This window comes from Crocuta crocuta, unplaced genomic scaffold, assembly GCF_008692635.1.
Source record: "Crocuta crocuta isolate KB4526 unplaced genomic scaffold, BGI_CrCroc_1.0 scaffold273, whole genome shotgun sequence".
Taxonomy (NCBI): domain Eukaryota; kingdom Metazoa; phylum Chordata; class Mammalia; order Carnivora; family Hyaenidae; genus Crocuta; species Crocuta crocuta.
In genome coordinates this window covers 214871-225766 of record NW_027529425.1, presented here as the reverse complement: position 1 = coordinate 225766, position 10896 = coordinate 214871, and the positions used below count along the sequence as shown (strand labels likewise).

General features: G+C 46.5%; 1 protein-coding gene across 1 annotated transcript; it reads left to right on the top strand.

Annotated features, from left to right (window-relative positions):
* Positions 1-8880: 8880 nt before the first annotated feature.
* POP7 (POP7 ribonuclease P/MRP subunit) lies at positions 8881-10000 on the top strand. Its single transcript, XM_077758569.1, has 2 exons — positions 8881-9068; positions 9311-10000. The coding sequence occupies exon 2, from the start codon at positions 9321-9323 to the stop codon at positions 9741-9743; it is 423 nt and encodes a 140-aa protein (XP_077614695.1). The 5' UTR covers positions 8881-9068; positions 9311-9320; the 3' UTR covers positions 9744-10000.
* Positions 10001-10896: the final 896 nt, after the last annotated feature.

Here is a 10896-nt window from a genome sequence, read left to right as displayed (position 1 = left end):
GCGCCCGGCGGGGAGCCCCAACGTCCGCCGCCCCGACCCCCCCCCCGGCACGTGACCCGGGGTCTGGCTCATCACGTGACGCAGGGCCTGCAGCGGGCCGCGGATGGGGGTCCCCGGGGCGCTCCCCAGCTGGCCCCAGGCAAGTGACGCGCGACTGTCGCGACGGAGGCCGCCGCAGGTGGCATCGCAGGGCCCTGAGTCTCGCCAGTCGGCTTCCTCCAGGAAGCCCGCCTGGATTGAAGGAGACAATTTCTAATCCAGAGTTGTGTTCCTCAGACGTTCTGTGATACATGAAATAAGTGAGGAACTAACTAATCATTTGGAAAGTGTCCGAGGCAGCACTGGCTGGTGAGACCTAGAGTTTCTATCTAGACTTTGGGGTAAGCAGTTGATAACTTCGGGCCTCAGTTTCTCCTTTAACAGTCAGGTATTATTGCTGTTCTCCGCCCTACCCCTGGCCCCCACTCCACTTCCTTCCCGGAGTGCTGAAAGAATTAAAATAGGTGAATATGAAAGGCTGTGAAAAGAGAGAAATTGCTATGCAAATGTGAGCAGTGGATTGACACCTCCTTTGTTTAAAAAAGGGGTTTTCCAGAATCCTTGAACTTTTTAGGATGAGAAAGTTTTCTGGTGTTTTTGCCTTTATTTTTTTCTTAAATATTTATTCCAGAATGTGTATTTTACTTTCCAGATTCCTGTAATAGCTGTTACCAAACATAATGTGATCCTTCTTAGGACGTGGAGAAATAAAGTCAGACTTGGAACTTGAGTCCCTTGTGTTGTGCCATAATGGGAGCGCAGACCTCAGGAGCTACCAGAGGCCCTTTGTTCCTGCACTGAGGGTTCCCCAGGCTTCTGTGCACTTGTAGTTTTTAGTGTCTGCTTTTTTCCGTTCCCTTGACTTTCTTGCAATCAGAATTTCTTAGTGTTGCCAGTCTAGCTCCTTACTCCCAGGCTGGAAAATGGAATTGTTTTAAAGCAAGGGCTCCCGTGTGGGTTCCATTCCTTACTGCCTGTAGCCTTGGAAATAATCTCTTCCATCCCTGGATTGTAGAGTAAAGCACTTAACACAGTGCTTGGCACAGGGCAGGTACTCCACCAATGTTAGCTGCTAGGGGCTTCCGGTGCCACAGGGTCCACAATATTCTGATTGTTAACAGTGTATAAAAATGTATCAACAGAATCCAAGCTTGGGTGAGAATTTTTCATCTAAAGTTCATCAGCTTATTTATGAGTTGTTTTTTCTTACTCAAAAGCTGTTGTCCTTGCTTTTTGTTTGTTTTTTTAACCTTTCTAGATTGTGTCCTGGGTGGTTGAAATTCCCAGCAGCCTAATCTCAGAATGAGTAAAGTCATAGCAGCGAATTTAGTTAATTAGCAAATGTGAGATTGCAAATTTTGATGGAGTGCAAATTTTGGTGGAGAAATGCTACCCGGAACAGAGGGACCTCTGTGGACTGGCAGCTGTAGGGTATCATGGGGGTCTGCTCAACTGGAAAGAAAGCTGGATTTGGAGTGGGTTTAGGAAAAGTGGGGGGTCAACTTTACAATAGCCACAATCCAGGCTGATGGGAGAAGATGGGTCAGAAGAAAAGCAGAACTTCAGCTGAATGCTTTGAATGTTACCATAAAAATGTGTCCTTAGACACAACACCAAAAGCACAATCTATTAAAGAAAAAAAAAGATTATCAATTTTATCTCATAATGCAGGAAAAAAGAGAAAAATTGATAAATTGTGTTCCATTGAAATTAAAAACTGGGGTCCAGGAAGCCTCAGTCGGTTAAGCATCTGACTCTTGATTTCAGCTCAGCTTGTGATCTTGTGCATGATCTCATGGTACGTGGGATTGAGCCCCAAGTTGGGCTCTGTGAGAACAATGTGGAGGAGCCTGCTTGGGATTCTCTCTCTCTCTCTTACTCTCTCTCTCTCTCTCCCTCTCCCTCTCTCCCCCCTCCCTCCCCCGCTTGTGTTCTCTGTCTCAAATAAATAAACTTTAAAAAACAGTGTTTGATAATAGAATAGCACCCATTAGATGCAACCTGGCAAGGAGCACAGACTAGACTCCAGAGTCCAAGATTGGAGTGATCACCGAAGGTTCCTTGTGTTCCAACTTGTGACTGTAGCCAAGTATTCTCCCCCCAGCTGTAAAGTTGGGGAAGACGATCCGCTGCTGCCACTGAAAACATTGGAATTTGACTCTGTGAAGCACCCTCTTTGAGAAAGGAAACTGAAATCAGAACTGTGTATCTTCCATACGGAATGAAAGAGAACATTACCAAAAAAATCACTGAGACCTAAAATGTTTTTCTTTATTCAGGTGCCGTGGTGTAAAATGCCTTGGTCTGTATTGTTTTAAATTGGCAGGTTTTTGAACTAAAGAAAGAGATTTGGTGAGATGATTAATTGAGATGAAAGGGAGGTCTCAAGTAGGTCTAAAGAGCCAAATTTTGCCCTTTTTCCTGATGGTAGATTCCTCAGTAGTGATTATCTTCAGTGAAATGCAAAAAAGATAAGGGCCATCTTAATGTCATGCCAGTTTACTACGGTGCCTGGCCTCAACTCACCTAAATCATGAACCTTTATATTTATCTGGATGTTAGAGTTCAGAAACCACATTTTAGGGTCATCTGGGTGGCTCAGTCGGTTAAGCATCCGACTTTGGCTCAGGTCATGATCTCACGGTCCATGGTTCGAGCCCCACATTGGGCTCTGTGCTGACAGCCAGCTCAGAGCCTGGAACTTGCTTCTGATTCTGTAGCTCCTTCTCTCTCTGACCCTCCCCTGCTCACACTGTCTCTCTCTCTCTCTCTCTCTCTCTCTCTCAGAAATAAATAAAATATTAAGAAAAAAAAGAAACCACATTTTAGATCCCATGAAAAGATATCCAATGGAGCAATGGAGTTCATAAACTGTTTATAGTTAATTATCAGACAAAATGGGCCTCAAAATGAATTTACTGCATTCAGAATTATTTTCTGCCACGAGCCAAGTTTTTCAGTCTAACTGCATTGTCAAGTTACCAATGACCTACATGTTGCTGAATCCACTAGTCCATTTTTTTTTTTTTTTTGAGAGAGGGTGCAAGTGAGAGGGGGCAGAAAGAGAACCCCATGAGAGGCAGAGAAGGAGAGGCAGAAAAAGCGCTCACCCAAAGCAGGGCTCGAACTCACAAACCATGAGATCATGACCCGACCCAAAGTCTGATTGATGCGTAATGGATTGAGCCACCCAGGTGCCCCTGCTGGTCCATTATCTTATGTGGCCTGTCAGCAGCATAGACACAGCTGGTCACTCCCTCGTCCAAGAAATGCTCTCCTCACCTAGTTTCCAAGACACCATACTCCCTGGTTTTTCCTCCTACGTCACCAGCTACTCCTTCATCCTTTGTGAGTTCCTTCCTTCTTCCTTAACACAATACTCAGTCTTTCCAGACCTATCCTTTGTAACGGGAGGGACTGCACAGGCTATGAGCCCTACTGCTAAATATTCCTATCTCAGCTTAGCCACTGCTTCCTTTGGAAAACCTTGGATCTCCTCAAGGTCACATTGGCTGTTTTTCCTGGGGACTCCTGTACATGCTCCCCATTTAGCACGGGTCTCACCATTTTGCTCATCTTGTTTGCCTTCCACATGAAACTGTGAGCTGCTTAGCGTGGTATTCTATGATGTAACTAGGCTTCCAACAGCCTATCAAACCTTCTTGATCGACCTGTTATTGCTAAGAAGCTTGTTTAACCATTCACCCATCAAAAGACCCCTGGGTTGTTTCCAGTTTGGAGCTGTTACCAATAAAATGACTATGGACATTGGTGAACAGGCTTTTAAATGCCTTTGAGTGTTCTTGCTGGGTCGTAGGCTAAGCGTATGTATGGTTAGTTCTAGAAGATACTGCCCAACTATTTTGCAGAGTGGCTGGACCATTTCACATTCCCACAAGCAGTATGTGAGACATCCAGTTTCCCTGCTTGTCAATACTTGGTTGTCAAGATTTTTTTCTTTTAGAAGTCCTAATAGGCCTGTGGTGGTGCCTCATCATGGCTTTGAGTTTCCTCAATGGTTTACAATTTTGTATATTTTATGTGCATATTTGCCACCCTTATACTGTCTTTGTCTAAGCGTCTGTCTGTTCAAGACTTTTGCCCATTTTCTAATTGGGTTGTTTGTTTTCTGACTCTTGAGTTTAGAGAGTTCTATTCTGGATACAAGTCCTTTGTCTGATGTGTAATTTGTAAATATTTTCTCCCAGTCTATGGCTTCTCTTTTCATTCTACTAACATGATCTTTCACAGGGTTAGTTTTTAATTCCTTTTTTAAAAATTTTTAATGTTTTATTTATTTTTGTGAGAGAAGATAGAGTATGAGGAGGGGAGGAGCAAAGAGAGAAGGAGACACAGAATCTGAAGAAGGTTCCAGACTCTGAGCTGTCAGCACAGAGCCCAACGCAGGGCTCAAACTCGTGAACCGCAAGATTATAACCTTATCTGTGAGTTTGAGCCCCGCATTGGGCTCTGTGCTGACAGCTCAGAGCCTGGAGCCTGCCTCAGTTTCTGTGTCTCCCTTTCTCCTTGCTCCTTCTGCACTCATGCTCTATCTCTCTCTGTCTCTCAAAAATAAATAAATGTTAAAAAAATAAATAAATTTCAGTTTCCAGTAGTTATGTATGTCATTTGCAAATAGAGAGTTTTATTTCTTCCTTTCCAATCGTTGCTTTATTACACCATAGCCTTTTCTTGCCTTATTGCACTGGGTGGGAGTTAATTTAACACTGAGGGTGGTTAGAGAAGACATCTTTGCTTTGTTCCTGATTGTAAGAGAAAAGTGTCTAGTCTTACACCATTAAGTATGATTGTAGCCATAGGGTTTCTGTAGATGCTCTTTAGCAAGTTGAGGAAGTTCCTTGTGTTCTTTTGGAACTTTTTTTTTTTTAAGTAATCTCTACACGTAGTGCGGAACTCTGGAACTCACAACCCTGAAATCAGGAGTCCACGCTCCACCAACCGAGCCAGCTAGGTGGCTCCCTTCTCTTCTTTTTTCTGCTGAGAGTTTTTCTCATAAATGGATACTAAAGTAAGTTAAATGGTTTTTTCCTGCTTTGATACGATCATATATAGTGTCTTCTTTAGCCTGTTAATACGGTAAATGATAGTGATTTTCTTTTTTTGAGCCAGTCTGGCATCTTTGGAGCAACTCTACGTGGTCATGGTATATCATTCTTTTTATATACTGCTGGGGTCAGTTTGCTAGAATTTTGTTGAAGATTTTTGCACCTTTTCTTTTTTTAATAGCTTTTTAAATAAATTTTTTAATGTTTTTATTTCTGAGAGAGAGAGACACACACACACACAGACAGCGTGAGCAGGGGAGGGTCAGAGAGAGAGGGAGATACAGAATCTGAAGCAGGCTCCAGGCTCCGAGCTAGCTGTCAGCACAGAGCCCAATGCGGAACTCGAACCCACAAACTGTGAGATCAGGACCTGAGCTGAAGTCGGACACTTAACGAACTGAGCCATCCAGGTGCCCCTGCACCTTTTTTTCATGAGAAATACTGGTATGTAGTTTTCTTTGTATCATCTTTGGTTTGGGCCTCATAAAATTAGTTAGGAAATGTTCCTTCCTCTTCTGTAGAGAAGAGATTGTGTAGAATTTGTGTTATTTCTTTTCTTTTTTCTTTTTTTTTTTTTTGGTAGAATTCACCAGTGAAACCACGTGGACCTAGATGTTTCTTTTTCTAAAGGTTTTTTAAAACTATAAATGTAATTACTTCAATAGTTACAGGACTATTCAGATGATCTATTGCATCTCTTCTAAGTTCAATAGATTGTGGTTTTCTAGGAAATTGGTCCATTTCATCTAAGTTGTTGAATTTGTGTACATAGTTTGTACAAGCATACCCTGTTTTACTGCACGTTTTACAAATTGGAGGTTTGTGTCAATCCTGTCTGTTAGCACCACTTTTCCAATAGCATTTGGTTAAGTCTGTGTCTGCGTGTCATTTTGGTAATTCTCATATTTCAAACTTCACTATATTTGTTATGGTGATCTGTAATCAGTGATCACAACTCACTGAAAGTTCAGATGATGGTTAGCATTTTGCAGCAATAAGTATTTTTTTTTAATGTTCATTTATTTTTGAGAGACAGAGAGGGGGTGGGGAAGGGACAGAGAGAGAGGGAAGGAAAGAATCCCAAACAGGCTCTGTGCTCGAACTCACTAACCCTGAGATCATGATCTGTGCCGAAGTCAGGACACTTAAGTGACTGAGCCACCATCAATAAAGTATTTCTAAATTAAGATATGTACTTTTTTAAAAGATATAATGTCATTGCAAACTTAGTAGACTACAGTATGGTATAAACATAACTTTTATAAGTACTGGGAAACTAAAAAATTTATTTGACTCACTTTATTGCAGTGGTCTGGAACTGAACCCACAGTATCTCCAAGGCAAGCCTGTATTATTCTCTAGGAATCTTTTGCATATGAGGCTATCTTTCATTACCCCACTTTCATTTCTGGTAATCATAATTTGATTTTTTTTTTTAAGATTTTATCTTCAAGTAATCTCTACACCCAACCTGGGGCTCAAACTTACAACCTCATGATCAAGAGTTGTATGCTCTAGGGGCGCCTGGGTGGCTTAGTCGGTTAAGTGTCCGACTTTCGCTTAGGTCATGATCTCGCGGTTCGTGGGTTCGTGCCCCGCGTCGGGCTCTGTGCTGACTGCCAGCTCAGAGCCTGGAGCCTGTTTCAGTCTGTGACTCCCTCTCTCTCTGACCCTCCCCTGTTCACGCTGTCTCTCTCTCTCTCCTAAAAATAAATAAACATTTTAAAAAATTAAAAAAAAAAAAAGAGTTGCATGCTCTAAACTGAACTAGACAGGCACCAGAGTTTTCCGTCTCTGGTTCTGGCTTTTTTTTCAGTCTTGCTAGACGCTTATCAACTTTATTGATCTTTTCAAGGAACCAGCTTTTATTTTGAGTTTCTCTATTGTTTTTGTGTTCGGTTTGATTTTTGTTCTTTATTATTTCCTCACTTCTTTTCCCTTTGGCTTTATTTGGCTCTTCATTTTCTAGTTCCTTGAGGAAGCTTAGATTACGCTCCCACTCTTTTCAAAATCCCATTTAGAGGGGCGCCTAGGTGGCTCAGTGGGTTAAGCGTCTGACTTTGGCTCAGGTCATAATCTCACAGTTCATGGGTTTGAGCCTGGTGTTGGGCTCTGTGCTGACAGCTAGCTGAGAGCCTGAGCCTGTTTAAGATTCTATACCCTCTCTCTCTGACCCTCCCCTGCTCATGCTGTGTTCTGTCTCTCTCTCTCAGGAAATAAATAAAACATTTAAAAAATGTTTAAAAAAACAACCCAAAATCCCATTTAGAATATTCCTTGGTCCCCTGAAAAACTTTATCCATCAAAACTCAGCTCAGATGTCACTTTTGAGGCAGAACAGAGTTGTAGCCAGCCTTTCCTCCTCACCTAAACCTGCAAACTTGTGATTAATGAAAGAATCTGAAGCTAAAGGGAGAACAACAGGCTTTAAATGTGCTGGGAGAAAAGTTCTCAAGAACCTGACCCCTTTCCAACCTGCAGTCAAGTGGGGTCATAAAAATGCCATGTGTAGGCTTAACAGTTTACAAGGTTATATTGGGTTTTAACGGTGGCAAAACAGGAATTATCATCCCTATTTAAGTGTTGGGGCAACTCAAGCAGAGAGTAGTTCTAGGTTCCTAATGCAGGTCTAAGTCATTTTTGAAGGGAAACCTCCAGAAACTATACCATTCTGGGTAAACTCCTCCCCAATTGTCCTTGGGGAGCCACGAACCCGCAGGCCCCGGCCCGTCCTGCCCGCCAGGGGGCGCACGTCCCTGCTGGGGGCGGGAATGGGGGTGGGGGGTGGTGGGTAGAGGACGATGAACTGGTGGGCAAAGGTTGAGGGGTGTGGATAGGTCAGCATGCTCTGGGGGAGCCGTGAAGGCTGGGCCTACGGGTCGTAACTTGGGTCCCCAAGGGCTGACTTTGCAAGTGATAGGGGAGAGGGACGCGTCCCCATGATCTAGTGTAGTCCCGAGGTGGCGTGGTTCTGCCCAGGGCCCAGCCTCACCACTCAATCCCCCATTCAGTCTTTGGGCAGCAGGAACCTCGGGCGGGAGATCAGCTCTGCCAACTCTGCCACACCACACCTCCTCTGACCAGAGGAACCGTGATGTACGCGGGAGTCCAGACTTGCCTACAGTCCCCTTCACGTTCTCTTTAACTCGCACCCCTTTCTGTTGTCTTTGGAAGTCCCCTACCCCAAATCCTTCAGGTCCCTAGATAGTCTTCTTTCTCCCCTTTAGGACCCCCACCGTGGGCCAGGAACTCGGACCGGCCTAGTAAAAAGGACCCTCCCTAGACTTGACTTAGTACAAACGCCCGCACCCGCTTGCGTGGCGTACACGTGGTTGAGTCTGTCTCTCAGCTCTCTCGCGTTACTTAAACACGTCGCGCAGTTGCGCGAGCGCCCGAAGGGGCGGGGAGAACGGAGGCCGGGAAAACGATTCGTGGATTACCCGGGCCTGGGGGGGGGGGGGGGGGTGNCCCAAATCCTTCAGGTCCCTAGATAGTCTTCTTTCTCCCCTTTAGGACCCCCACCGTGGGCCAGGAACTCGGACCGGCCTAGTAAAAAGGACCCTCCCTAGACTTGACTTAGTACAAACGCCCGCACCCGCTTGCGTGGCGTACACGTGGTTGAGTCTGTCTCTCAGCTCTCTCGCGTTACTTAAACACGTCGCGCAGTTGCGCGAGCGCCCGAAGGGGCGGGGAGAACGGAGGCCGGGAAAACGATTCGTGGATTACCTGGGCCTGGGGGGAGGGGGGGGTGGAGGCGCGCGTGCGCACTTGGCAGCCCTTTCAGGAGTCGGGAGCCGCCCGGGTGCCCGCAATCTCGCGATCCTGTTACGCACCGCTTTTCTTCGCGTCCTGGGGCTTGCGGGTCGCGGTCCGCACCCTCAGTCCAGGCGGGTCGGCGCGAACTTGAGTGGCTCGGCTGGGAGTGGGCCGCGTGTTCGGGGAGAGCACCGTGGACTGGAGAGTGTAGGCTTGGGGGAAGGGGGCTGTGGAGGGACCTGAGGGTGGGGGTGATGTCCTGGATGACTAGGAACTGCGGGTAAGGGAGATAACGCGAACTCGCTTTGAATGGGAGGGGACTGAGCCTGGAGGGGAAGAGGGGCGTTGAATGCGCCCCCTCCTGTCTGCACTCTTTGGGCTGGAAACGGGGTAGGAAAGAAAGCGAAGTCGCTTGGCACCTCTCTGATCTCCTCCCTTCCCCGCGTCAGGGCACACAGCATGGCGGAAAACCGAGAGCCCCGCGGGGCCGCCGAGGCTGAGCTGGACCCGGTGGAGTACACCCTTCGGAAGCGGCTCCCCCACCGCCTGCCCCGGAGACCCAATGACATTTATGTCAACATGAAGACTGACTTTAAAGCCCAGCTGGCCCGCTGCCAAAAGCTTCTGGACGGAGGGGCTCGGGGTCAGAACTCATGCAGTGAGATCTACATTCATGGCTTGGGGCTGGCCATCAACCGTGCCATCAACATTGCCCTACAGCTTCAGGCGGGCAGTTTCGGGTCCTTGCAGGTAGCTGCCAATACCTCCACCGTGGAGCTCGTCGATGAGCTGGAACCAGAGACTGATACACGAGAGCCACTGACTCGCATCCGCAACAACTCGGCCATCCACATCCGTGTTTTCAGGGTTACGCCCAAGTAATCCAAATGAGGATGGCCACGTTGTCCACCTACCCTCCTGTAACTAGGCTCAGATGTGGCTCTCCTTGTACTGAGTGTGGCCACGGACCTCCTACCAGAGCCACGTAGGAGAAAACCTGCCCCCCCTTACAGCCCAGAGGACTGAACTGAGGGGGAAAGTATTGTCTCTTGTTGGGCCCAAGCCATGGGTCTTCCTGAGTCTGTGGTCTGTAAGCTTTGTCACCGACAATAAAAAGTACTAAGTTGTGTTAGTATGCAGCTACCCCCCTGCCGCTGTCTCTCCCCATGTATATGCTGTGTGTGCCTGGAAAGGGAGAGTAGGAAACTTTACAAGTATTTAGGTACAGGAGGGGACCCCACGTGTTTCCTGAGAGCGTAGTACACGGACGGTATAAGAGAACAAACAACAGTGCAATGCAAAAACCTGAGAATCCCAGTGTTTGCTTTAAATTTTCTTCTACTCTCTGAGGAAGGCCAAGTGGATAAGGTGTACAGTCCTGTCTGCTAAAATGTGGCGGGTGTGGTTGTACACTCAGGAAGCATCAGGCTTTCTGGTGGCGGTTCCCAGGACAGGAAAGATGAGAATTTAAGGATGAAGGGAGCAAACAAAGAATGGGAGCCCCTCTGTGTCAGGCTCAATGATAGGGACTCCATTTGATTCCTGGTCCTGCAGGGCCCGAATGGTTCCAAGCAGCTGTGGTCCAGAGCCCTCTAGACTCTTGGTGGGCTGCTCCAGTGGGAAAGGAGAGTTTCCTCCCTGAATTACTGGGCACACAGATAATAAGCATTTTTTAGTTTGGATATTTGTAAGAGGATCTGATTTCTCATGTTTATCAAGCCAGAGTCACTGAAAGCAACGTTTATCAAAGTGGATGGTGATCAATTCCTGGGTCTTAAAATCAATTTACTGAGTCAGAGCCATTTAAAAAGTTTTTGTTTTGGGGCGCCTGGGTGGCTCAGTCGGTTGCACATCCGACTTTGGCACAGGTCATGGTCTCACAGCTTGTGGGTTTGAGCCCCAAGTCGGGCTCTGTGCTGACAGCCAGCTCAGAACCTGGAGCCTGTTTCAGACTCTGTCTCTCTCTGACCCGCCCCTGCTTGCTCACTCTCGCTCTCTCTCTCTCTCAGAAATAAATAAACCATTAAAAAAAATT

Bases quoted from the DNA above. Each gene is read 5' to 3' on its own strand.
- POP7 (XM_077758569.1), top strand. From the start codon at position 9,321: ATGGCGGAAAACCGAGAGCCCCGCGGGGCCGCCGAGGCTGAGCTGGAC.